We start from the raw sequence: 27347 nt of genomic DNA on the forward strand, positions 1-27347 counted from the left end.
TTATCTTAGGACTTCTTCTTATCCTTGTTAGATCCTCCTTTTCCTCTGTATACCTAGGACTTTAGGGCCTTATTAGGGTGCTTCTTAAAGCAATCTACATTTGTATAGATATAATAGGTACACTTAGTATACTAATTATTATCTACTGCAGCACCCCTAAATCCTCCTGCTGCCCTCTATGTCTGTAGAGGAGGTTCCTTAATTAATAAGGTAATTAGCTCTTTAAGAGTTATGTTCTTAATATAATAGGATTGTCTCTAGCTTCTTAGGTATTCTAGATAGTAGAGGCCCTAGATAAAGAACAGCCTAATCTGCTTATTACTAAAGGTAAGCTTTAAGACTAGAATGTTCTTAGACCTAGAGTATTGTTCTGTTGCAGAGATATACTTGTAATGCTACTTCTAGAAGTCCTTACAGTACTTCTAAGTGTTTGTTCCTTAGATCTTAATGTTACTAATTCCAAGAATCCTTAGGCTGTTATAAATGTTTATAGTTATAACAGGCCTGTAGGTAGCTGCAATAGTATTATATAGTTCCTTAGCTGTCTTCTCTGTATCCCTAAAGTTAGGCCTTAGAGATTAGTTAATCCTTTTGCTAACAATCCCGTATGTAATTAGGTTATGCTTGTGCCAGACTTAGAGAGGAGTTAGTCTTAGTCCACTAGTTAGAATAGGTTCTGTTACTAGAGTGTCCCCTCCTTCTTTTTAGGAAGGAGTTAGAGCCTAGGAGGATAAAGCAGTACTCTCCTTAGTTAGTAGAGAGGGATATCTAACTTCAATTCCTAGCTTTAGTTAGGCAGGGCACTAGGGAATGTTATAAAAGACATAGCCTAACACCTCCTTGTCTATAAGGGCTGCTTTAAGCATCCTTAACTAGTCTAAGAAGTTACTTCCCTTTCTTAGGACTTTATTCTCCTTCGCAGTCTTAAACTTATTAGCCTGCATTACGGCTGTTGTTGTAACTAGCTCTTTCTCGGCTCGCTAGTTAACTGTCTGAACAGTGTATAGTAAGGTTCTAGTAGCTGCGCTTGGAACAGACAATTCTTCCTTAAGTATGCAGTAGTTACGCCGGGCTTATAACCTGTTGTGATTAGACTCAAGCTAAGTAGAAGAAGACCTCTAATTAGCAGGTATATATTGTTATACAGAGAGAATCTCAAGTGTAAGATTCTCACTTCAGCTATCTATGTGTGGGAATGCCTTGGCACTAGTCACGTGCACTTCACTGATAGTCAGTCTGATGATCCACAACATTCGCTACGTTGGCTACGTAGCCTACGTAGCTAATCGTAGCCTACGGGATCTTCCGCTGCATAATTTGTCAGCCGCTAAACCCAATCCGGTAGGAGCTAAACCTATTAGGGAAACCTCGGCGGAAAAAAATCTCGCTCTAGAAATAACTATTGCCTTATTAACAACATTGCCGAGGGTGCGGAGTTAGCTCCGCTAGGGCTAGAAGTTAAAGACTTCTCTCTAGCTATGTAGGGTTAGGGTTTAGGTAGAAATTTAGACATAATAACATTATTAATTTATTTATAACTATAACATCTATAAACATTATTTTCGGTTTACTAGATAGCCCTAAGTAAGAGCATTATTCTAAATTAAAAATTAAACAAATCGGTTTAGAAACTATACCTCGAGCTATATAATCCTTTAATAACGAATTCGAATACTACTCCTTAGATTATAAGACGAGGAGGAAAAGATACAAATACTACCTCGTTTTTAATATACTAGAGACGGTTACTAATTAGAAGAAGATCGACTATCTCGCGTCTTACGAACTATACTAACAATACCTCGTACGACTACTACCTAGCGGTAGCGTAATACCGGCGCCTCTAACGCTATCGCTATCGAAGAATAATAGTACTATTAATAGCTATTTTAAGCATCGTACGCCTAAGGAGTAGCGTAATCTAGTATAGAGCTATACTCTATTCGCTTCTAGCTATACCTTCTTAATAGTAGACGCGATAGCGTATCTATAGTTTACTAATTTTATTAGGTTGTTCGATAATAACTAGGTGTTTCCTAACCGCTATAAGATCGTAGACGAATACCTACCTATCGTGTAAGGGTCTGAACCGAAGTTGCGCACAAAGGTCCAGATCCGAATGTATGAAATTCTAAAGCTACCGAAAGAAGATCTATCTAGAACAACGGAACGTCGAGTATAAGCTATGTGTACGCGTAGCGTCGCTTAGCGCATACGTGGCCTTCTAGTCGGCCGAAAGGAAGCTTGTTCCCGATTCGGCCTAGTGGATTTCTAAACCGGCGTTCGTCCGTTGGGCGTTAGCCCTAGGCATCGGCACAGCCGATGCAGCCTTAGGCACCAGCCTCTGACAATACCCCCCCCCCCCCCCCCCCCCCCCCACCCCATCCCCACCCCCAATCGCCAAACCGGTGTGACTATTGAATCCGCCTCAAAATTCCACCCTATTCCTAGAAATCCAGCTCCGTTACCTCCCAACCTGCTAATCTTATGCTCTGCAGCTTATGAAAAGCCGGAGGTAAAGGGTCTATTCTACTTAGCTATTTAACCTCCGGGAAATTGTTAGGTATATATTTTTCAGGAATCTGTATGTGCTTAGATTTACACGTTCTTAAGACGCCTTATGTAACCTACTAGTCGACACGTCTAGGCCGATAACGAAGCGGCTAACAGACATAGTAGCCTAACGGCTGGCTATTTAGGGTACGCATAGAAGCAGTTCGGCTAACCCTATGTCGCAAGTAGGGTTATGCTCTATATGTTACTATATACGCTATTACGTTATGTAGGTCCTCTATTCTATAATGCTCCTCTTAAACTTATAGGTTTTACCCGATCGGGAAGTCGCAGACTTCTAAGTGCTTCGTTGCATAGTCGATATAGTTTACTACAAGTTTAAGAGGGGGAAGACTTAAATCTTTTACGAGATCCTTATCTTTTGTCGAAGGAAGAGGGTCGAGTCTACCGAGCGCGGTGTCGTAGTTTTATATCGTACGATAGATAAATAGGTATCTAGTAGTCGTATCTAGTATCCGGTAAAGGTAAGGGCCCGTAACAAAGAACCGGACCAAGGAGTCTAACGTCGCGCAGTTTAAGGTCATGTAGGACCGTCTGCTGTATTCGCGTCGCCGTAGAGCGTCTCGAAACGCTCGAGAGCTACTGTATCCTCAAACTCGCGCAAAGGTTCCTAAGTAGGTCGGTCGTAACCTACCTACTTAACAAGAGCCTCCCGGCGATAGCCGCGGCCGACGCGCCTTGTACGATAGCGTAGAAGAGCCTCTATACTATATTCTTCGTCTCCCGTATTGTTAAGAATCGCGGCAGGCTGCGAATCCGTAACAACCTAGGACGGAAGCGTATCGTTATATACTAATCGTAAGAGCGACGTATAAAACCTCGGATAAATACTACGAGGAACATTAAGCTCGACGAAGTAGGGCATACTCTCGAAAGTACGGACAACTGTATACTTCGCGTAAATCTAGTCGAGCTTCTTTGTAGGCTAGTCCGTCTTAATATTCCGAAGTAAGAGCCAGACCTTATCCCCGACCTTGTACTTAGTAGCGACGTTCCGGGACCGGTTCGTATAGTACTCCTACTACTACTAGGCTACGGCTATTGCTAAAGCGGCGAACTCGCGAGCCTGTTGTAGCTTAGTAACGATATACGTACCTTCCTCGCGAGGGTTCCGAAGCGACTCGACAGTGTCGGAAATAGTCTCGATCGTACGTAGGTAGTACCTGTATATAAGGAAGAAGGGAGAGACCTGCGTTGTAGAGGGTACGCGCGAATCTAAGGCGATCTGTGCGAGCGAGAGCCACTTGCCCTAATCGCCTTAATTATAGCTAATAAATGCCTACAAGTAGGTCTCGACTTCCTAGTTTCGTCGTTTAGTAGAACTGTCGGTCTCCGGGTAGTACGCGGTAGATAGTCGCCGAACGATACCTAACTGCTTGTATACTTCTTTCTAGAGGGCGTTAACGAATTAAACACCTTAATCCGATGTAATACCGGTAGGTAGCTAGTATATGCCAACGTAGCGTTCGATAAGGAGCTCTACGACGCCCTTAGCGTCGAACTACCTAGGAGGGACTCGTAAGAGCATAGTACCTTTCCCGAGGCGATCCGTAACAATAAGGAGGGTAGTAGCGCCGTCCTCCTCGTTAGGCGCTAGGTCTGTAACAAAGTCTATCGATATCTCCGTCCAAATACGCTCCGGGATCGGTAAAGGACGTAATAGCCCGCGTCGCTTCTCTCTCTAGATAGTAGTCTACCTGTATATAGCATAGTTTCGTACGAACTTACGTACTTCGGCATTTATTCCCGGCTAGAAGAACTGTCGAGATAGAAAGTCGATAGTAGCATCGTATCCAGCATGTCTACCGAGGACCGAGTCGTGCGTCGTTTGGATAACTCTTATCGTTAGCGGTTCGAAGAGAGGTAGCCAGATCCGTTCTTTAAAGCGAAGTAGGCCGTCCTATATATCGCATTCCCCGATAGAGAGCTTAAGGTTAAGATCTATAGGGAACGCCTATTAACCTTATTCGACGGCCTCGAGTACGCGTAAGTAACTATTTCCGTACAGTAGCGAAAAAGCGTCTATCCAAAGCTACGATAACTCGGTATCGTCCGGGAAGGGAGAAGTAGGCATAGATAGCTCGGTAGGGAAGGACTTTAGGCTAGAGTCGAGTAAGATTCCCTCTCGACTACGTAGCCTATCGTCGGATTCGTCTCGCGGCATGTCCTACTCCCGTCGAGATAACGCATCCGGGACGGTAGCTTGTTTTCTAGGGCGATAAACTAACAACATGCGGAAGGGCGCGAGGAACTCGCTCTATCAGATTTAGCGTTCGTTAAGAGACTTCTTAATAAAGAAAGGCTCGAGGTTCTTGTAATCCGTAAGGACCTCGAATTCGTACTTTAGTCCGCGTAGTTCCGAATTCTATTCCTTTAAACACTTAACGATAGCTAAGAGTTCTTTGTCGTAGATGTTGTAGTTAATCTCGGCGATAGCGTGTCGCTACGAGAAGAACGCTACCGGTCGCCAAGTCTATAGTGCTGTATCGAATTAATGTAGTACGCCGCCTGTCGCCTAGCCCGAAGAGTCGGGCTCGACTCGCGTCTTCTTATCTAGGTCGTAGCTCGCTAGGACAGGTCCGTAGATAAAAGCGTCCTTAATATCCTCGAAAGCCTTGTCCTGTTCGTCTCCCTAACGAAAGCCTATCGTCTTCTTCGTAAGATCGGTAAGAGGGCGAACGAGATCGCTATACTTACGGATAAACATCCTATAGTAATTAGCGAACCCGAGGAACGAGCGGACTCCGCGAATAGTTAGGGGTCTATCCTAGTCCCGGATAGCCTATACCTTCGCGGGGTCCATTCGTACGCCGATACCTACTTCGACGATATATCCTAGGTACTTCGTAGTACGAGTCTCGAACTCGTACTTTAATATATCTAGGATAAGCTCGCTATCCTCGATACGTTGTAAAACCTATGTTACCTTCTCCCGGTAGTCGGCAAGGGTACCGGAAGAGAAGATAAGGATGTCGTCGATATAGGCTGTACAAAAGTCGTCGAGTAAGTCGCGTAGGATCTAGTTTAGATACCGTTAGAAGGTAGCCGGCGCGCTAGTAAGACTAAAGGGGCAAACGTTCCACTCGAACAAGCCGTAGCGGGTACAGAAAGTAGTCTTCTATTCCTTGCCTTTAGCAATACGGATCCGATGAAATGCGGTAGAAACGTCGAGCTTTATAAGCTACTTAGCTTTACTAAGAGACGTAAGCGTCTCTCGGATAAGCGGGAGGGGAAAACGGTCCTTTAAAGTAATAGCGTTTAGGCTACGGTAGTCGACATAGAAACGAAGGCCGCCGCCGGGTTTCTTAGCGAAAAGAACTGGCGTAGCGGCAGGGGACTTGCTATACCGAATATAGCCCTTCTTAAGGAGCGAGTATAGTTCCTTCCGGAGGACTAAAAGCTCGTCCCGGGTTATATTATAGAGAGGGCCCTAGGGAGGTTCGCTAGGTTTCCCGTTACTGTCGGTAGTAAGTAGGATCTCGTAGTTAAATCCAGGTCGATACGGCGGTAACTACTCTCCTTCCCGGATAAAGGCACGTATCCAGGGGCGGTAGTGTTCGGGAAGCTTCTCGACAATATCCTTACAAGTAAGGGCTTTCTTCGTATGTAATGCCTTCTCGATGTCTTCGAGGGAGGCGGCAAAGACAGTAATATCTCGTTTCCGAGATAACCGAGCGAGGTATCTAAAGGCAGCTCTACTAACGGCCTTAGCCTTCGTAGAACCTATCGGCCGCGTCTTGTAAGGTATTAAAAAACCGTTAAGAAGGAACTCGAGATAGTTCGTCGACTCGATAACTTATACACTCTCGTAAAAGAGATAGGGCCTTCCGAGAATAAGATCCTCTTATAGGTCGGGTACAGCGTAAGCAAACGCCGTAGACTTGTGCCCGCCGACATTAAGAGAGAACTTAGTAACAAAAGAGATTCCCTTCTTCTACGAGGGGGATCCTTACGCGCCGATAACCTTTTGTCTCGGAATAGGAATCTACGGGAGCCGGAGTTTCTTAGCTAACCGTTCGTTTATTAGATAATACAATTAGCTACCGTTGTCGATAAGAGAGAATCGAAGTACGTCGTCGTTAATAATAGCGGAAGCATAGAAAAGAGATCGTTCCATTTTTGTATCTCGAAAGATATTCTACTCTACTTCTGCTTGTATCTAACTCTGCCTCTGCAGACGACTTGTCGTAGAGGCTACTCGTTTTCCGATACCGAGTCGTTATCTTCCTCTAGAAAGACTTCCCGTATCTCGCGCTCGGCCTTACTAACCGTAGCTTATACAGCGTTTGGGTTTCAGGCGGCAAGATAGGTACAGTCGGCGATAAGGTGCCCTTTTATCCCGCAACGGAGACAAAGGCCTTGTTCCCTTCGAGCCTGTATTGTTTCTCTCGTAACCTACTTTGCTCTCTTCTTGTTGCTTAACTCGACTCGGTTAGATTAAGTCGGTTCCTAATCTATTTCGTCTTTCGATTCTCGCAGCAGGGTCGCCCGTAACCCTGTCGATAGTAGGGTCGCCTGTGACCCTGTCGATAGTAGGGTCGCCCGTAACCCTGTCGATAGTAGGGTCGCCCGGGGAGCAGAGGGTCTAGACATATTCGACCGAAAACGAAGGTTTGCGAGCGATCCGCCGATAGTAAGAAGGTTTCTTGTAAAGGTTAAGTACTTGTCCGGCGGGTTTAAGGCAAACGGGAGCAATGCCTTACGCATCTCTTTGTTAGGAGAGTTCTCGAGAAGGGTAATCCGAATACCTTCGAGCTTCGGGTCCGATTCTGTATCTAGCGAGAGGGTCTCAGCTATTCCCGCATTAGCAAGAACTACCTCGAATCGAGGTAGGTAGGTCGCGATAGGTTCGTTGTCGCCCTATTATATCCTCGAGAGGGTTTATAGCGCTCGTCGTTGCTAGTTTATGTCGCCGTAGATACTATTTAGGTATTCGAGGAAATCGTTCGCGTTACCTTACCTAAGTCGGAGAGCGTTCTTAATAGTTGTTCTTACTATTCTCGCCGTACTCTCTTCGAGCCTACTTGTTAAGTAGAGGAATTAGTCGAAGTCCCTACCGATAGCTACTTTGTCGATAGCGAGCTTCGATAAGGTAGCAAGGTGCTAGTCTTCCTATTCTAATCTTTTGCCGCTAAAGGTCCGTAGCGTCGGGAGACGCTCTTTCGGGCGTCTCGGTATATAGTCGTCGTTCGTGTTTGTTATGTTCGTCGTATTTGTGTCCGTCGTTGTTGTTTCGATTGTTTCCGGGGCGAGTCTAGAGCTACTCGCTTCCGGCGTCCGTTATACCGGTCGTTTTCCGGCTCGTTCAAGACGTATCTCGAGTTCGCGTTGTGCTACCTCGAGTTCGCGTCGTACTATCTCGAGTTCGCATTATACGAGCTCGTTAGCTTAATGTCGTTCGTTATATATAGCTTCGGTCTCTACGATAGCAGCGCGATATTCGTTTCGAATCCGCTCTATCTCTATAGCGAGCTACGCCTAAAGTTCAGGCGGTATTTCCGTCGAGGGATCTATTCGATAGCGAGCTTTAGAAAATGTAAGGGTCTGAACCGAAGTTACGTACAAAGGTCCAGATCCGAATGTATGAAATTCTAAAGCTACCGAAAGAAGATCTATCTAGAACAACGGAACGTCGAGTATAAGCTATATATGCGCGTAGCGTCGCTTAGCGCATACGTAGCCTTCTAGTCGGCCGAAAGGAAGCTTGTTCCCGATTCGGCCTAGTGGATTTCTGAACCGGCGTTCGTCCGTTAGGCGTTAGCCCCAGGCATCGGCACAGCCGATGCAGCCTTAGGCACCAGCCTCTGACATATCGACTTCGATCGTACGCTCGAACGCGTCTCTAAAATTATCGACGGCTACGAATACATTAACCTTACCGCGGATAAGAGCGACTCTAATAGCGGTAAACGGTACTATAACCTCTACGCTATAATACCTAAGGGCTAGGCGCTCTTCCTCGAGAATTACTATATAAAGGGTAAGGATTAAGACGCTACTACCCTTACCGAGCTACTCGTTTCGTAGGTAAAGAGATAGACGAAGGACAACCTTAAGAGATAGAATAGCTTTATATCGGATACCTACGAGACTATAAGGAAGGTCTATAGACGCCTTCGCGCTAATCTATTAATATAATACGTCTTCTACGCGCTCTATAATAGCTATAGTATTTAGCTCGGCATTAAGGACTTCGTAACGGATTAGAAGTTACGTAAGGGCATCGCGGTTTACGTAACAACACTTAAGGAAGTTACCTTCCTTATAGCGCTTCTTAAGCGCTCGAAGAAGACGATAGGCGTTCTACATAAGTACGCCGCTAATAATAAGACGTTTCTTCGAGCTATTACTATTATAGTTCTTACGCGTTAGGGCTCTTACTTCGTAGCGGTAGACTTACTAGCCTCTAGTAGTAACACCCTCCGTAACGCGGCATTCGATAAGAAGCGACTATTTAGAAATAGTAATAGTTAGTTAGCTAAGGGCGGTAAGCGTACGCTAGTATTACTAAAGGATAGTAACTTCTAGCGGCGCCTTAAGGACCTTTATACGCTCCTTATAATTATTAAGGACTTCTACCTTATAAGCGAGAGCGACCGTACGTACGTCGGCTAAGTTATTCCGCGCTAGCGTAATATAATAGCCGCTATTAAAGAGAGCGGCGTACCTTATACTAATAAGGTTACTTAGCGATTTAACGACCGCCTTACTATTTAAACTACTAACATTTACTAGGCCGCTTAGTCGCTCGACATCGCTAATCCGAGCGTCTTAAAGGATACCTTTACTATACGCGAGTAAGAGTAGATAGACCGCTTCTTCGACGACTATATACTAGCCGACCGCTTAACCGCCTTCCGTAAATAATATACTACCTTTAGGCGGTAGTAAGGCATCTTTAGTAATACTAATAACTACCTTATCGCTCTACGCGATAATCTATTTACTTACTAGGACCGCGCGGGACACGACGTACTAGACCTCGCCGAGTTAGCTATTCGTTTATATAATATACTAGCTAATTTAGTGCCCTTAGAGCGCGCGTTCTTAGCGATAAACTACGTATAAGATTACTACCGTATACGCCTCTCCGTTTGTTTGTTTGTTTGTTTGTTCCATTTATGTCCTTTCGGAGTCCAAGACTATGTAGGACGGCTTTGCCATAAAGGCAAAGCAGTAGATCTAGTTACAATTAGATTTTTCGGTATTCTTTGACCTTAGGGGAAACCCCGTGCCTAAGGCAGGACCTGCAAGCAGAATCTGCCGAAGGACTTCAAAACAGCGCAAGACAAAGGAAATTAAACGAGTGTCGTTGTCTGCAGCCGGGGCTGCAGAATTTTCGCGCCAAGCTTTTTGCAGAATTGTCGTTGTCTGCAGCCGGGGCTGCAGAATTTTCGCGCCAAGCTTTTTGCAGAATTTTCAGCGGATCCTTCCGCTTCGCACACACGCTGCGAATTCGAAAGAGATGCAGCGCAAGAAGCAGCTGTCCAACTCGCTGCCTTCTCTTGTCCTTAATATGCCTTTGTGGAACTATATGCCGCCTTCTAGCGTATATATTGTTTGTTTGTTTTGTTTGTTTGTTCCATTTACGTCCTGTAGGAGTCTATGACTATGTAGGACGGCTGTCTCGCGACAGCAGTCTATCTATGTACAATCGTTGTTCTCTCGTATCTCTTAACCTTAGGGAAAGACCCGTGCCTAGGATAGTAGCAAGCTAGTATCGAAGGACTTTAAAGAAAGACAAATAAGGAAAAGTAAAAGGAGTGTAGGCTAGACGGTCTCGTCTTCGCCTCTTGCTAGGTGCCAGGACCTAGAAGCAATCTTTGTATCCGAGAGAAAGGTAGTGAGGTGTTTCCGGAGTTCCTTATCTTCTACTATTTCTAGTAGAGACTGTGCTTGTCGTAGCGGTAGTGGCCTAAATACATCGTAGATAGGGCAGCTACATACGAGGTGTTCTGCTGTTTCTCGTCGTAGCTACGCAGGTTGATCGCAGAGTTGTAGATTCCACCGAGTTCTAGCTCTTTAAAGTGCATGTATGCTTCCTTCGAGGGCGACGAAGTCTCTAGAGAAGGGACATGCGATTTCGATTCGGATTTCGAGGAGGTGCGCGTATAGGGCAGAGTGGACTGCTTCTTTCTTCTTCTCGTTCTCGTTCGTAGCGTAGTAGGCTATTCGTTCGAATCGTGCTGTTGTTCTGTTGTAGCTCGTGTTTCGAGGCGGATTTCGAGAAGGATTTCGGGCGGATTCGAGAGGTTTTCGAGGAGGTTTCTTCCAGAGGTTTCTTCCAGACTGTCTTAGTTTCCCTTCTAAGGAAGGTACTTACGACGGCCACCGTGTGAAGGTGCAGTCTGTTCGGCCGTCTACGCCTCTCCGTCGATAAGCTCGAGATACTAATATTTATCTACTTTAATACTAAGGCCCTTAACCGCGTAATACCCCTTAGTAAGTAGGCTACCGAACGATAACGTAAGAAGTACGAGATTTAATATAATAAGCTACTCGTAGCGAAGGTACGGCGAATAGCTAAACTCGAGTTTATTAAAGAGAAGGAGAAGAAGCTAGTAGAAGTAGGGCTATAACTACGATAGCTTAACTACGTCGACGACGAGACTCTTAATAAGCTCGTTAAGATAGCTATAGCCGGTATAGTCGATAAGGATAAGGAGGTAGATAAGGATAAAGGAATACCGCCGTAACAACTACTACTACTACTACCGCCGCCGCTCTTATAATAACAACTACTCGCGTAGCTAATGTCGAATCTACCGCGCCGTCTACTACTACCTCCTTAAGCCTTACTATATAGTTAGCTATAGCTTATAACGTAGTAGAGCTAGTAGTAGCTTAATATAGCTAGTATATAGATCTATAGTAGCAACTACTAGTATTAGACTCTTATAAACCCTTACTAGCTATACCCTTCTATCGAATATAATAACATACTCGGTAAACGTAGCTTTAACGACTTCTAAGAGCAATACTATAGTAGTAAACAAGAGATAGAGCATATTAGCGGTAGATATAACTAAGAACGTAGGCGTAGATCTCTTACTCGCGTAAACGACTCGCATAGAATAAGAAAACGCTATTGCCGTAATAAAACGGCTAGCTAATAAGAGCGCGAGAAACTCCTTTAGTTTTTAATATATATAGTAATATATAGTAATAATAGTGTTAGAGAAGGTTGTAAGCTAGCTCTTCGCTAACAGCTAAAACCCCGCCAAAATCAGTCCGTGCACGAAAGCCTTGGCATAGGAAACCTCTCGTTTCCTACGTAGGCTAAACGTAGCCTACGTAGGCTACGTAGGGAACGATTTCCTACCGATCCACCCCTAATTCCGAGGGGTGGGAGCGGTTGCCGGCCCACAGCCGGGTGAGGTGAATTCGACAACCCCAACCCGAACCCTAAGAGATTGACTTACCTCACTTTACGACGAAACAACCTCTCTTATATGACCTGTATGGATCACGACTGTCGTTTCTCATCGCTATTCCAGTCTTGCCCTTCCAGACTCTTCTGATGTCGTTTTTGAGGAGCCCTGATGACAATATGGCTGCATCAACGCCTTCTACCGAGGATGGCTGAAGAATTTGCAGCAATGTCTCAGTCTGGTCACGATCTCGGCCCTTTGCAACGAGCCCACCTGCGGATCCCCGGTCTGACGATACCTCCGTGGCCCGACACTCTGAGACCGCTGAACTGCCGCGTCGGGACTTGTACGAGGCAGACATCACGATGAGGAATGATCGCCCTGGCGTTTCGAGACATTGCCGACACGCTGTACGATGCTTGTGATCGCTCCCGTGATCTGTGGGTGATTGCGCGGGCAAGCAAAGTCCTGCAAATGCCGAGTGCCAGCGCTGAACAATCGCAGATCCGACTCCGATCACGCGAGCGTATATTATCATCATTTTGGGAGTCTAGACACTGCTCGGCCTTAGTCTCAGGCGCACAGACCCTCTTGGCGAGCACTAACCTCTTCGAGCGCCTCGCCTAAGAGGGTCTGAGGGCCCAAGCCGGATTTTGGGAGATGCAGTGTAGCACGCGACAGCGCAACAACAACGACCTTTTTCAAAAATCCGGCACTATAACTTTGTAGAGCCGAGTCTTGCGATTCGAACAGCGTATCGCATAGAAAATTTGAGTGTGTTTTGCGTGCCCTAATAGAGCTCGCATTTTCCTGTTTTTCGCCTAACAAATTAGAATTCCGAAGAATTTGCGCGAGCTCTATCACAGCTTTCGTTTGGCGTCGGATTTAAATAATTAATACACCGTTTAAATCGCAAGACTCGGCTCTACAAAGTTACAGTCTCGGATTTTTAATAACTAGTTTCGTTGTTGCGTTGTAGCAATTGGGGCCGAAACGATGCTGCGCTTTATTAAGGTGTAAATTCCATACTAATGCTGCGCTCTATCTCCCAAATATCCCTGTCGGCGGCAATGCCACTACGCCAAGAGCGTCCCTCAAAGTTCGAGACCTCAGCGGATCGAGGCCTCAGGCGCCGACCTTACGATTACGAATCTAGGACGGAGGGAGAGTCTAGAGCGACGACATACGAGCAGTGGAACGACCGTGGCTTGACTCAACGACCTACGATCGATGAAGAGTCTGGAGTCATGATTACGAGCAGCATAACGACCGTTCTTTGACGAAATGATCGTGGCTTGACGGGACGATCGTGGCTTACGCCTGGATTGTAGACAACCTTGGTCGATACCCTGTCGGTCGACCAGATCTGACCGACTTCAACGCTCCTCGTATCCAGCGCAAATCGTGCCAGAGCTACTCCAGACTCGTAAACAGCATGAGTCTGGACCGCTGCGACGGCCGCCTTGACAGCATAGGAGAAAAAGTGCAATCGAGAGGAGTGATTTGAAAATGGTGCCGTCTCCAATTTGCAATACGAAAGGCTTGCCAAGCATCACGCTACCGAACAAAATCTATCGCTTTCTGTTCCGGCTCTTGCTTCTCCGCTGTCGTAAAGTCAAGTTCCCACATGCAATGCAATGAAATGCGATCCCAGGTCATTCCCTCTCAATCATCATGAAAACCATATCCCCCAAAACGCCGCGCAAATGCAACAAGCCAAAGAAACATCGCTGCGTTGTCGCTTTCGGAACGCAATCTAAGCACCGTTGCCGTTGTATGCACTAGGGAGAACGTCAGCTAAGCTCGAAAGTGTAGGCGATATGAAGACAACTCACAGGTAGTTAGGGCTGCCGGAGCCTGGGCCAACGATCACATTCTTGGTCGACAAGGACTGGATGCGCTGGCAAAGAGCCGCTGGGGTGCGGGTACCCTCAAGGCCGATCAGGTAGGCAGCGAGACCGGCAACATGAGGGCAAGCCATGCTGGTGCCCGAGATGGTGCGAGTCGCGGTGCTGGAGCCGATCCAGGTGGACAGGATGTTAGTGCCTGGAGCGAAGATGTCGACGAGGGAGCCGAAGTTGGAGAAAGTCGAGCGGTTGTCGTTGATGTCGGTGGCGCCGACGGTGCAAGCGGATGCCTCGGATGCGGGGGAGAAGTTGGCGGCGTTGGCGTTGTCGTTTCCGGCGGCGACCGCGACGAAGATACCGGCACTGACGGCGTTACGGATGGCGTTGTTGGAGGTTTGGGAGAAGGGGCTGCCGAGGGACATGGAGAAGACGGAACGGCCGACACCACCGCGGGTTCTGGCGTCGTTGACGGCCCAGTCGATTCCGTTGATGATTCCGGCGAGAGAGCCAGAGCCGCTGCTGCTGAGGACCTTGACGCCGATGACGGTCGCGCGCTTGGCTACGCCGTAGGTGGTACCGGCCGCAGTGCCGGAGCAGTGGGTGCCGTGGCCGTTGCCATCTGCGATCGACTCGCCGCTGATGAAATTGGCACCTTGGATAGCACGGCCGCCGAAGTCCTGGTGAGCAGAGTTGACTCCCGTGTCGAGGACGTAGATGTTGACGCCCTGGCCAGCGGTGCTGTCGTATCGGTAGGTGCTGCCACCTCGAGAACGGGAGGAGATGCGAGAAAGACCCCAGGTCGATGGGTTCTGGCTCACGAGGGCGCGTTGCTGAATGTCGGCGACGTCGGCTGCAGGTGCGTATGCGGTAACCACAACATCGGACTCGATGCGCTTGAGCTCGTCCATGCCGGCGAGGGCATCGACTGTGCTGTCATCACCCTTGAAGGCGAAGCCCTTGAATTTTCCGATGGTGTAGGTGGCCTCGGGTTCGACACCAGTGGCCTCCTTGACAGAGGCGAGGACAGCGTCGAGGTTCTGGCCGTCTTCGAGCTCAACGATCCATGAGTCGGCGATGCGTTGGATGCCGGCTTCTTGCCTACGATCAATGGAAGGGGCGGCGAGGACGGCTGGCAGAGCCAAGAGGAGGTTGAGTGCGAACTGCATGATGAGATGTCTTGTGTGGAGTGGTATGGAATGAGGAACAGAGAGGGAGCGAGAGTGCAGAGAGAAGATGGGTTTGATGAAGGTGATGTTGGATGATGGCTGGATCTCTCAACGGTCGAGGAGGCTGTACTTATACAAAGCCGTTTGGCCTACCTCGCCTCGCCAACGGTATGTCTACCACGCGACGAGGAACCACCACGTTGTGGCTAAGCGACGTTTGCAACGTGCTAACGGCGTGCGGCAACCTCGTGAAGTCCCGGTCTGGTTGACAAGTCGGGACTTAACTTGCAGGTTTGGTGAAGATGCAGGTCCATTCTGCTGCTCCGGATCTAACGATGCTCCACTCACAGCACGGCATGCAGCGTGGTATCTTGTTAGCGGATCATAGACGTTTAACAACTTGGCTCTTACGGCATGGAGGGAGGCGAATCAAGAAGGTCGTCCAGGGCGGCGAAACAAAATCATGCGGATCTGCTGTGCGACCTGATCTGTCAGATCTGTGATAGGTGGGATTGGTGTGTAGTTCGTCGCTTCAATCTTCGCGTGTCTGGGTCTTTCGGGACCTTCAAGTCCGCCTGATCACCCAAACCAAAGTGTAGGAACTTGGCGAGGGTGTGATCGTCAAGTTGTAAAGTCGAATGTGGGAGGAGACAAGACATGCCAAGCTCGACGCTTTGCCCGAGTCCAGCTAGTTGCCGCTCGGGTGATGGCGACTCTACCTACTTCTCTATCCAGCCACTGATGAGAGGGCTTGATGTGCTTCACCTGCCATCTTAAGTTAGCGTGAGCCGTCGTAGGATAAAGACAAGCATTGAATTGTACCAACGCTGTCCAGTCAAAGTGCGAGAATAATGCACCTATGCCCTGCTTGACTGCTCGTCGTATGGTCGGATGCTACATTGCGGTTCCGGTCTGAACACCAATCTAGATGAAAATGCTGTCCACTTCTCAAGGTCATAACGGCCGTTTTCGGATTTGGCTGATGATGGCAAAATCTGGTGGGCGGCGACGTCCGTTGTCCGGCCAAGCGCAGATGTGCGTGCGGAGGCCGTAATGCAGGTCCGGCTCTGCGGTTGGCCATTTAGGACGTGATTTGCCAAGCTGTTTTCCATATGCATGGAAGGCGGGCAACGTTGCAGAACGGCCGAACTGGAAGCCACCTCAAGCCACCGGCAGTTCGTCAATCCATCACTGTCCTCATGCAGTGAACAGACCGGTGACCGGTCGTGATACGCAAAGGGGAAGTCGAGTTTCAGCAGTTCTCGGACCGATCGTTCACTTCGAGCTGGTCGCCGGATGTCCACAATCTCGAGCAGCGACACTGTTGCCAGCAGCTTTCTTCGTGATGCCATGCAGGACTTCGACAAACAACATAGCTCGCACATGTGTGGCGCGTACTCCTTAATATTCAGATTAAGCCATGCTTGAAAAGGAAGGTTGTTACTTCACCTTCTCCCATCAGCGCTTGGCGGATCTCGCTTAACGCAAGGCACAACCTGCTCGGCTGATAGTGCTCGCTGGATGTGTAGATCCTCCAGGAAGTCGGATCAACCACTGATAAATTCCCCGCTGCAGGTCCTAGACTCCGCCTACAGCGATCTCGTGTTTGAAATGCGGCCACAGTCCAGTGTCCTTTCACGACAGATCGTAGTGATCCGAGCATGTACTGATGTGGTTGTCTGTTGTCAAGGCTGCCGTCAATTGCCGTTCTGAGACTTCTGCCCGGATTGCTTATCGGAATAAAGTGCAATATCGGAGCTAGCACGGTATGGCGCCTCAGAGATGGTCCACCCCGAGAATCCCAGATGGAAGCCATGCAGAAGCACTTGCGCGCGCATGATGTTCCAGAAAAACGCTAGAAGGCGCACGTCGGCCTAAGTCTGAGATTAGAAGGTGTTTGCAGATGTGCGTCTGAAAGTATTGGAAAACGTCTTGGTAATGCCGTTCCGAGTAAGAGTATTTTGTGCACTATCGCCAACGTATGGGAGATCCGCGGCTTTGGCATCCGTATCAACCGAGATAGGACAATCGTGCGATAGCTGCGTTCGGCATCGACAGTGTCCAAACTGCTGGTGGCGGTCGGTCAGAACTCGGAGAGTATGGCAATATACGCGGCTCCGTCTTTGACCTTTTTGTTCCAGACGCCATGCGAGGACCAAGACGCTCAGGCATGCATTGCACAACAGATTGAGTACGGCCGTATGAAGATCGATGGTTCTTGGGACAACAATGTAGGGCCGTCGCCCACTGTTTCGTGCAGACGATACCGACCTCGCTTGTCGCTGCATTGGGCATACCGAAGTTGTACGAGGCATCCAAACGAGCTCCGGTTGCGGTGTAGGTGGGTCGTTTCAGCAGTCCGCTGTGATACCATCGGCGAGGCAGGCCTCATGCCTAAAGGCTGGAGTCGGAGGATGCGTCTCAAGTCCGGACTGATGTGATGAGCGATGAGGCAGAACGAATATCCAGGGCACTCATATTCGTGGTTGGTTTAATGTCTTAGAAATGGCGGCGGCGCGCGATGGAAAGAGTGGTACGCCAAGAACGGTCAGCCGCTCGGTAGATCTACGGCCCGTGGCCTCCATATCCTCCGAATGTCGCTGCAGTTTGCCCTCCGCCTTCCAACGACAACTTCATGATGTATTCCAGTCCATCGAAACGAGAATCACCGTATGCCTCAGTGCATCGAGCGCGGAGGAGCGAAGCACTTGTAATCTCTTCGAAATACCGCCCGGTGTTGCCGATATGGATACCCGTGTCAGCATCGCTTGACCGGCAGGACGACTTGCGACTGGCGTAACGAACGATGTTGGTTTCCAACGAGCAGACTGTACTGGCGTCAGAGTCGTGAGATTTCTCGAATGATCGCCTGCACATACAGGCTCTCAAGAGAATTGTATCGGCGCCGATTACGACCTTCATGCTCCGGCTTGCACTGAGAAACTCCCAGCCTCTGAGCGTGTCCTGGGAAGACAGAGGTAAGATGTGATGGCCTTTGACATGGTATGAACGGCAACCCGTGGACTGCATCCGGGAAGTAGTGCTTACGCCGATGAATCGATCGACGCCCGCTTCGAGCAAGTCTCGACAGTTCCTCATACCTGCAGTGGCCAACAAATCTCGACGGCGCCTGCTTTTAGTCCATAGTCTGACAGCCGAACGTCGATGCTCAGGGAAGCCGTCGTCACTCTGGGGAGCAACGAATGGTCTGGAGAGTCGGAGGTGAAGCATCTGCCTCATCCCTGTGACAGCACGACGCACGGATCTGGTGATGGTAAGCTGACAGTGAGCATCCGCTCTCATCCTCGAAGATGACAGAACGCGATTCGCAGTGCGCACCTGCCCAAAACGCTGCATCCCTACTACACCGGAAATTGCGGACTGCAAACCCGGAAACTCTTCGCCATGACCCATGAATCGACCCAATGATGCGCTTTGGCACGCCTCCACGATCTCGATCAACCCTGGACCGTCAGTTGGTATCCGCAAGTCCGTCGGGACCCAGTTCGCCTGTGGCTCGCTGGCGCCCGACGGACGAAATGTTGTGATCACAAGCAACATGGATATCCCTCCACACCCGCATCAGCGGGAAAGCTGATAAACGACACGCTGATTCCTCCCGGGCACTCGTGTCTGCATCTTCACGTCTCGCAACCAAAACCGAAGACCGAGAAACAACGACGCCCTCCAAACTTTCAGCCCAGCACTTAACGACCAATCAACCACCCAGTCAACGACTCCAATCTCGACCTCCGAGCTCAACATGCAACTGAACCTCTTCGTCCTCACCGCCCTCGCCGGCTTCCTCTTCTACCCAGCCCAAGTCTTCGCTGTCAGGTACCACGGGCATTGCACTGACAGCATACCCACTTGCAAGGGAGCACAGCCACTGTCGTACTGTGCATGTAGCTACGCAGTCGGCACCCGCATCATGGACGTCGATGGTACATGCGGAACCAATGGTGTACGTCTTCACTATTGTTGTGCTGGCTTCCGATTGACATGTTCAAGCTGACGCTTTCAAGCTCTGTTACCACGACCGCTAGACGAGTACCGTCGAACGCCTCGTCAACGGCGTATCGTCTTCAGCCTGGCAGCTTCCTCACGATGGATGCGATCACGAAGTCAATACGAGTGCATTGTGTTGGGACAGTTGACGCGCTCGAGCAAGTCGTGACGGAGGCGAAGGGAAGCGGTGGCGGAAGGAGCGAGGGGAACGAACGATGCCAATGGTCTTGCATAATCACACTGTCTCCGAGCTTCAGACATGGTGTATTCACATGAATGATCTCCTTCGATAGCTTTTGTGACAACGAGCTATCGCACATTCAAGCCCTGCCACAAACACATCCTGCCCGTACCTGAAGCGTTTGACCATCTGGTAGGCTCTTCTGGCATTCCGCGGCTGACGATGAGCCACATTCATCTCCTTCGATTCTCACTGCCCTGCTGTCACACTGCCCTGCTCACGCACCGTCCGCTCTCCTGCCTTGGCGAACTCATGCGACATGGTTTGAGTCGCCGGGCTGGAACGGCACGAAATGTCGGCAATCCGATCCATGTCATTCCCATCGTTAGCTCACAGCAACTGAGCGCATTGGCAGACCTAGATTCAAGCCAACGTTTCTGCATCCCTACACCTCGTTTTTCCATCCCAGCATGTCTTCGAGGTTGGACCCAAAAATACTCAGAGTTCGCGCGAGCAATGCCTCATACCTCATGCCCTGCAGCAACTGGAGCATCATGCCAGTGTTCCACCTCGCACATCGGAGGGATCACCGTTCAAACCTTGTCCAAGGTTAATGACCTGATTGCAAGGCAGTCAGCCTATCCGACCCTAGACATACCTCCCTGACGCGCACCACCTGTGACCCGTCCGATGTGCGAATGTGCTGTATAACTCCGCCTCCATTCCCTCCATAAGAAGCAACTCTTCCCTCCACAACATCCCAAACTCCCTCCCCAAAAGCCAATACACGCACTTCATCAGCTCGACCACCCACCAAACTCCAAAAATGCAATTCACCAACCTCATCTTCCTCACCTTCCTCGCGGGCCTCTTCACCACCGAAGTCTTCGCTCTGAAGTCGCACTGCACCAATTATTTCTGCAACGGCAAAAACGCTCACATGCCGTGTACGTGCCAAGTCCAGCGCTACAACAAAAAAGGACACATGACGTGGGTCGACGAAAAGGGTGCGTGCGGGCACAAGGATTTGGTAAGTTTCTCTTGGTGTGTTGTGTTTGTTGAGTTTTCTGGCTGACATTTATGCTCAACAGAGATGCGAGACCTAGACGAACTTTCAGATTCTCTTGCAGCCAGGTGGAAGAACATCGAAGTCGACGACGACTGGAACATACGGGTGAAATGTGTTTGGGACGGATGGGAGGCTGTGGGAGACCGTGCCACGGTTTGTGAAGATGTGGCGGATGAGGAGATGGATTGGATGCATGTTCTCTTGACGTACGATGTGTATTGAATATCGGGAGTGATACAGAATGGCAATTTGAGCTGGTGCTTTTCAACCCTCCACAATCTTTCCGCGCTTTGATTCTTGAGTGCGAAGTCTGCATGTCGCTCCAGCTTTCGTGTCAGTCTGCTGAATGTGATCAGCTATGCAGTCTGGCGATATACGCTGAACTCTGCGACCACCGGGAACCGACATCCGTTCTACCCTTCTCTCACACCAATCAATTCGCCCTCCCACCAATCTCATACGGCTCGACCACAATCCAGTTCTTGTCAATCGTCACAGGCCGATTGTTCGCCACCTGGCCAGCAGCGCCCTCAGCAATCAACTCGTTCAACTCCTCCAACCGGTCAGCAGAGCGATTGACCCACAAGTGAATCCCACCTTTCTCAACATCGACGCCGTGAAACAGCATGTACGTATCACTTCCAGGACTATCACCCGCCACGAGGATCGGCAACTTCCATTCGTCGATGTAGGTCAATATCGCCGCCCACTTGCCGGAGAACCAGGTCGCTGGAGTCCAGAGGTAGGTGCCGACGACCAAGTCGAGGTTGGCGGTTTCGTTGTACGTGCCTTCGGTGATTTGCTTGCGGGATGTCGTCTTGTTGCCGGAGATTCTGTCTTCGAGGAGGGTGGTCACGCCGATGACGTTCTCTGGCTTGACGTTGTAGCCGTACTTTGGATCCGAGGCGACCATGCGCACGAGCTCTTCGTGGGCCGCGGTGAGGACGTAGACTTCGATTCCGTTGTTCATGAGGCCGTTGTAGAGCTCCTGTTGGCCTGGGAGGAGGACTGGCGGGGAGATCTCGTCGTCTACTATTTCATCGCCATCCCAATATCGCGTTGGGATGGTTTGGTTGTAAGACATGAGCTCATCGACGTAGACTTTGAGCTCGCGGAGATTGAAGCCGGAGAATATCTGCGCAGCCCACGGGTAGCAGATCAGGTCGTCAAGCTCGCACAGACGGTAGTAGTAGCTGAAGAGCGTCTCCGTGTATTCCTCGGTGTCCTTGAACGGGATGAGCTTGAGCGTGGAGTCCATGGTCCGGCGAGTGAGGATGCCTCTGTTCTCCAGGAATGGAAGCAGCGATTCCTCCAGATCAAATTGGTAGCTCGTGTTATCCATGTCGAACGCGGCAAAGTTGCTCTGGTTCGCATTCGCTGCGATCATCTTGTTGAGCGAGATGGCGGCCTCTTCCGGCCAGTGGGTGAAGTTGACTGGAGCATATTGTGAGGGGGGAGAATGAGCAGAGCACAGTGCGCACAGCGCTGCTACGAGGATGCTAGACTGGAGATGCATGCTGATGATGAATGTTGTCCGCGTAGGGATCTTTTATGCTTTGACGCTGAAGGAGACAAGAAGGAAGAACACTTACTCCTCGGCGAGTAAGCACCAAGTGCTCATTCGCACATGCAGACTAGAAGGCTTTTTCTCCGGCTGTTATCTCGCCTCTGATGTCGGCTTCTTGAACGTCCTTCTAGCGGCTTCATCGATTGGCCACTTTTTCCATTGAGAGCATTATGGCACGAGCTAAGCAGCATTCGGGCGAGCTTGGCCGACGTATCATTTTGACTTGGCGTATTCGCTTTTTGGCAGTGTATCGCGTGGCATACGAAGAAAGGATTCGCCATTGTTCGAGGCTGGAAACAAAAGAGGCGAGGGCAGCAGTCTCTCCCAGTCGTGCCGAATGCGCCTTTGTGAAAAGCTGGCTTCGGAACAGTCTGGCCATGAATCTTGCCGTGACAGTCGAGATGGCGTAGCCATTGACAGTGGCATAGAGGAGGAAGAGATCGTCAGTCCTTGATGCGCAACGCTGAGAGATCAGGTCGATGTGGATGTCGACGTCAAAGTCGATGTTCATGATGGACGGAAGGGAAGCCGTCAAAGTGGTCGTCAAGTCGTCAAGGATTTGATGGGCTCCGCAGCCTGCCAGCGTTGATACGGTACCGACTTCCACTCTTCCATCTCTCGACGCTCCTCGTCCTCCTCCCTCCTCTTCGCGCGGTCATCACCACAGTCTCGCAGCGCAGGCGAGCATCTCCAACGACTTCCGACGAAGCCTCTCACATACGGCGTGGACTGGCCGCTGTGATGGCGAGATCGCATACAGAGCGTACCATGCGGCGTGTCGAGCTTCTAGAGAGACGGCAATTCTGAAGCAATTCGCCTTGCTCGTCTGGAGCATGTCCGAGACGCGCTTCGATTGCTCGAACAAACGCTTCCTCTCGATGTCGCGAAGTACAGAATCACATGCCTCCGTCCTCAGCCGAGCACGTATGACGGGCGCTGCGAAGGAAGTGGAGCTGATTGAGGGGTCGACGATCATGTCCTCAATGCTGCTACCGTCACTCGTTTCTCTCGCCTGATCGCTCTCACTTCACTTGTGACACTCTAGATACAGAAGACACCTCTACGACTACCCTCTTCAACCTCCATCCACCCACCAACATGCCAGTCACGACCAACACCGGAGGCAACTCGTTCCTCGAGCGAGTCTACAACGTTTCCGACCCGGAAGAGCTCAAGCATCTATACGATGAATGGGCCGACACCTACGACAGCGGCGTTCTCGATCCCACTCAAGACTACGTGGCACCCACTTTCGTCGCCCAAGCCGTGGTTGCATCTTACGGGAACATAGAGAATGCTAAGATCCTCGATGCCGGCTGCGGTACAGGTCTATCTGGGCTCCCACTACACAAAGCGGGAGCGAGGAACATTGATGGTGTCGACCTTTCCGAGGGCATGCTCAAAGTAGCCAGGAAGCTGGGAATATATACAGACCTCGCAACTGCGGATCTGTCGAAGCCGATCGAGAAGCCTGATGGAAGCTATGACATTGTGGTTTGCGTAGGCACTCTCACACACGGCCATGTCGGGCCACGTCCAGCGCTTGAGGAGATGGCGAGGATAACGAAGAAAGGTGGCGTCATGGTCTCGACCATTCTAGACGATATCTGGGAAGAGCAAGGCTTTGCGGCTGAGGTCGTCAGGTTGAAGAGCGAGGGCTTGGTCGAAGTTGTCAGCAATGAGAGCAAAGACTATCGGCCGGGTGCGAAAGTTACCGCGAAGATTCTCGTCTTGCGGAAGAAGTAGTGCGTGCCTGAGAGATGTGGAGTGCGAGAGTGAGGACCTTCAACATCGCCATGGAGTGAGGACAAGCCAGGAACGTGGCGTACGTTGCTCCTGATATCGGGGAGCTGCACACTGTCTTCAACGAGCAGTCATAAGTGCAGCGATCGAGTGACGTGACGACTGGCCGTAGTACGAACAAATGCAGGACAGCCCAATGCGACAATGCCTGCCACTTCTCTTATGTCGCATGAAGAGAGAGTTGTGAGTCCAAGTCCAAGACTACTGACTCTTGACGAATGGCAGTGTCTAAGATCAAAGGGAGATGGCCAACAGTGATGAAAGCCAACGGTAAGCTGACATAGTGAACGACTTCCGCTAATTTACCACTATCTGTAGGTAATCGAGCAACATGTTAGTCGCCCATGTCAACGCTTCCTCCGAGGTCCACAAATTCACCTCCTCAAACGACCTTCTTGGCCTCAGCATGCGCCGCACGAACGCCAGCCTCCAAGTCCGAGCTGATCTTCCCAAATTGCAGCAAAATCGCATCAAAAACCTCCACATTATCAACATTCACCAACGTGCCCGCAATATTCGAGTACAAATGATCCTTATCCATCCGCGAGAAGCTCTCATAAAACAACCTCGGCTGCTCATAGTCGACATCCTCATCCAGCTTGGACTCCCAGTACACCGACCTGCTCCCCGTCTCAACGTCGATGGTCGTAGCGTCACGATCGACGACGTTGATGGGATCGATGAATTCAGCGGGAAAGTTCTTGCGTGAACCTTGGTTGCCGACCTGCGAGAGGTGGCCGTCGCGATCGAAATTGGCGACGCTGGAGATGGGGCTGTTTACGGGGATGTCGTCTGCGTTGGCGCCGAGGCGGTAGCGGGTGGCGTCGCCGTAGGCCTGGGAAGATCTCAGTCAGTGAGAGTACGAGACGGTTTGAGGGCGTGGACGTACGAAGAGTCGAGACTGGAGGACTGGATCGGCGGACGGCTCCCAGCCCGGAATCATGTTGCCGGGAGTGAAGTGAGACTGCTCGATCTCGGCGAAGTAGTTGGATGGGTTTTGGGTGAGTGTGATGCGGCCGATCTAGTGACTGTCAGTAGGAAACTCGTGTTGGTCCAGGGGAGGGAGTGCAGTATACCTCGTGGTAGGTGACGTTGAGCCAGTCTTTGGTCAAGTCGAGGATATCGTAGCGGTAGTTGGCTGCCTCCTCCTCGGTCATGGTGGCGATGCCGACGGTCCAGGAAGGATAGTCGCCGCTCTCGATGGCGTCGTACAGCTCTTTGGTGGCCCATGCATCGTTGTCGCCGGAGACCTTGGCGGCCTCAGCGGCTGTGAAGTTTCTATTGAAGTCAGCATTACAGGCAACGCAGGACTTCTGTTGAACCCACTTGATCCCCTGATCGCTAGACACCTGTACGCGGGTGTAGACGAAGGTCCCGTCGTCCTGGACAAGTTTGTAAGTATGTCCGGACCAGCCATCCATGTGGCGAACACCGTAAGGGGTTCCGAGATCAGAGAACAGTCTCAGAAACTGCAGCAGACTTTCTGGAAACTGTGCCGGCCACGACCAGAAGGTGTTCCAATCGCGGACGTTGGTCGCCGGGTCGGTCTTTTGGGTGTGGATGAACCGCGGGAACTTGGCCGGATCGCGGATGAAGAAGACCGGCGTGTCTGAGAGGATCAGTGGTGCGTTCTGTCATTCTGAGCCATTGACAGCCGACTTACTGTTGAATACCCAGTCTAAGATACCCTGCTTGGTCCTGAATTTGATGGCAAATCCACGGGGATCGCGAGCCTGGTCCGCAGAACCTCGAGCACCACCCACCGTGGAGAAACGCACGGTGACAGAGGTACGAGTGCCCAACTGGAAGACATCGGCAGATAAGAACTGGGAAGCATAATCCGTGGTAGCCTCGAAGAAGCCATGTGCGCCAATGCCGCGAGCATGCACGATTCTGGCTTCTCATCAGCATGGATATGGGAGGGCGAACGAGGTGCTGTCGTACCGCTCTGGGATACGTTCGCGATTGAACGTGGCGAGCGTATCGATGAGGTGGACATCCTGCAGGAGTAGTGGGCCTCTCTCGCCGGCACGCTGAGCTCCAAGTGGCTGGAAGTACTGTTTGCCATTGCGTTGGGTGTAGGTGAGGTCGGAGTTGTTGAGAGAGGCCTCTTGTTGCTTCAGGTTGGGTCCGGCGAAGAAGTCGGTGTTGTACGGCTCGCTTGGGGAGTTGGCAGTGGTCTTCTTGTTGAAAGAGGAGGAGTAGCTGAGATCACTGGCGGCCAGGACTGGGATCGCTGTCAACGCTAATGAGAGGAACTTCATTGTTGTTGAGATGGAGACTGATCTCGAAGAGAAGGTAAGAAGAGCGCAGGAGCGATGAGCCTCGTCTGGGAGAAGGTCCTTCACATATTTATTCACAGGTTCTGGCTACACATGCCGAATCACACGGTCAACTGCGAGATGCACAGTCGAAGTACGCAGCCAATCTACGACTCGTGGCGACTGCGGAGAATCTGGTTATACCAAGCTTTCCGCCTTGGTACGGATTGTGCAAAGCGACCACGGGGTCGGGACTGCGGCGTGTTGCTCCGAGGTTTTCCCTCTATTTCAGATGCTACAGGCTACTCGCGGAGCAGCAGGAGCGACTCAGCGCCGACTCCTCTTCATCTACTCTACGCTCTTCTGTTCCGCTGAGAAGACATATGAGGTTTGGCCGACGTTTGCATGAGGATCGGAGCCATGGCCGATCAAGTCGGTAGATGGTAGCACGTGTGGAACCTACATCTGTGCCACCACAGAAGGAGTGCAATGCCAGACTGCCAAGGAACGTACTAGAGACCGCGGGAGCAATCAGCGTGCGTAGCATACCAGTCCATGGATAAAGTGAACTGCGGCGGACAAGTTATGCAGGTCCCGGTCAAACTGACGCTTTGAGGTTGTGATGAGGCATGAATGCTGCAGTGCAAAGTGTCTCGGCGGCCTGCGAAGCGGTCAATCATTAACAGGCCGCGTGTTCCTCGCACCGAACTCACCTTTTCGGGAAGTACGGATATAGCAGCAATGACCATGCCAATGCCGGAAACTGCTTAAGACTTAATAGACGCCCTTGGCATGGCGAATAGCAGGACGCAGGATCGCTGTCACATCTTGACCCATGTACATGAGCGGCCAGTAGAATCATTTGCACTTCGTGAAAATACTGTTCGATGAGTGAATCTTATTCTGTCAATTCCGATAAGTGCACGATGTTCAGAAAGCAAGAAGCGCCCGGACAGAATCCGCAGTCCCAAAGCACAACCACAAGATCATCACCGCTGCTCATCCTCCTCCCTGTCGCGAGGCGGAGTTGATCTTCTCACTCCTCTCGAAGGCGCAGACCTCCTAGTAGGCCCTCTCCGCGGCGGCGTGTCGCCCGTGAGTTCGATAGCATCTTGTACGCTTTGACCTGCTCCAGCACGGCTAGAACTGTCTGTTCGATTCGCCGTCGGTCTGCTCGCGGTGCCCCTTTGCACTCCCGGCGGCGTAAGTGGTGATGGCACTGGTCTTTGAGGTGAGTTCAGGCCAACGTCACCCAGAAGACCCGAAACGGAGCCTCCGGCACCACTCGCGCTGGTTGTTGGAGGGTTGACAGTCCTCGCGTCTGTGTATGGCACCGGTCGTCTCGGCACAGTATCGGGTCCTCCAAATGGTCGTGCCTGCGTACGATCCAGAGCTTGCACCTGTCGCGCTTGCACGTTGGCTGCTCCTCGCCCGACTGCTGCGATCAAGGCTGCGGTTGTCGCATCGGCAGCTCCAGCATGGCTGGTGTTTTCGGGGTAG

The 27347-nt window shown here is 50.5% G+C and overlaps 5 protein-coding genes across 5 annotated transcripts; 1 reads left to right on the top strand and 4 right to left on the bottom strand.

The window, feature by feature from the left end:
* Positions 1–13701: 13701 nt before the first annotated feature.
* MgSPR1 (subtilisin-like protease) lies at positions 13702–15010 on the bottom strand (the record flags this gene model as incomplete). Its single annotated transcript, XM_003852376.1, has 2 exons — positions 13702–13726; positions 13781–15010. The coding sequence occupies 2 exons, from the start codon at positions 14956–14958 to the stop codon at positions 13702–13704; spliced, it is 1203 nt and encodes a 400-aa protein (XP_003852424.1).
* Positions 15011–17523: 2513 nt separating this feature from the next.
* MYCGRDRAFT_93569 (uncharacterized protein) lies at positions 17524–19468 on the bottom strand (the record flags this gene model as incomplete). The annotated part of the gene is made up of 5 exons (XM_003852375.1): positions 17524–17786; positions 17838–17922; positions 18298–18422; positions 18748–18847; positions 19433–19468. 5 exons carry the CDS (start codon positions 19466–19468, stop codon positions 17524–17526), a joined length of 609 nt encoding a protein of 202 aa, XP_003852423.1.
* Positions 19469–20649: 1181 nt separating this feature from the next.
* MYCGRDRAFT_72662 (uncharacterized protein) lies at positions 20650–21732 on the bottom strand (the record flags this gene model as incomplete). The annotated part of the gene is made up of 1 exon (XM_003852374.1): positions 20650–21732. One exon carries the CDS (start codon positions 21730–21732, stop codon positions 20650–20652), a length of 1083 nt encoding a protein of 360 aa, XP_003852422.1.
* A 729-nt stretch (positions 21733–22461) lies between these two features.
* Positions 22462–23529, top strand: MYCGRDRAFT_100372 (uncharacterized protein; the record flags this gene model as incomplete). Its single annotated transcript, XM_003852343.1, has 1 exon — positions 22462–23529. One exon carries the CDS (start codon positions 22882–22884, stop codon positions 23527–23529), a length of 648 nt encoding a protein of 215 aa, XP_003852391.1.
* A 439-nt stretch (positions 23530–23968) lies between these two features.
* MYCGRDRAFT_42149 (catalase-like protein) lies at positions 23969–25850 on the bottom strand (the record flags this gene model as incomplete). The annotated part of the gene is made up of 6 exons (XM_003852373.1): positions 23969–24421; positions 24476–24607; positions 24663–24864; positions 24913–25195; positions 25250–25479; positions 25531–25850. The coding sequence occupies 6 exons, from the start codon at positions 25848–25850 to the stop codon at positions 23969–23971; spliced, it is 1620 nt and encodes a 539-aa protein (XP_003852421.1).
* Between the last annotated feature and the right edge of the window lie 1497 nt (positions 25851–27347).

Source organism: Zymoseptoria tritici, chromosome 5, assembly GCF_000219625.1.
Source record: "Zymoseptoria tritici IPO323 chromosome 5, whole genome shotgun sequence".
Classification (NCBI taxonomy): domain Eukaryota; kingdom Fungi; phylum Ascomycota; class Dothideomycetes; order Mycosphaerellales; family Mycosphaerellaceae; genus Zymoseptoria; species Zymoseptoria tritici.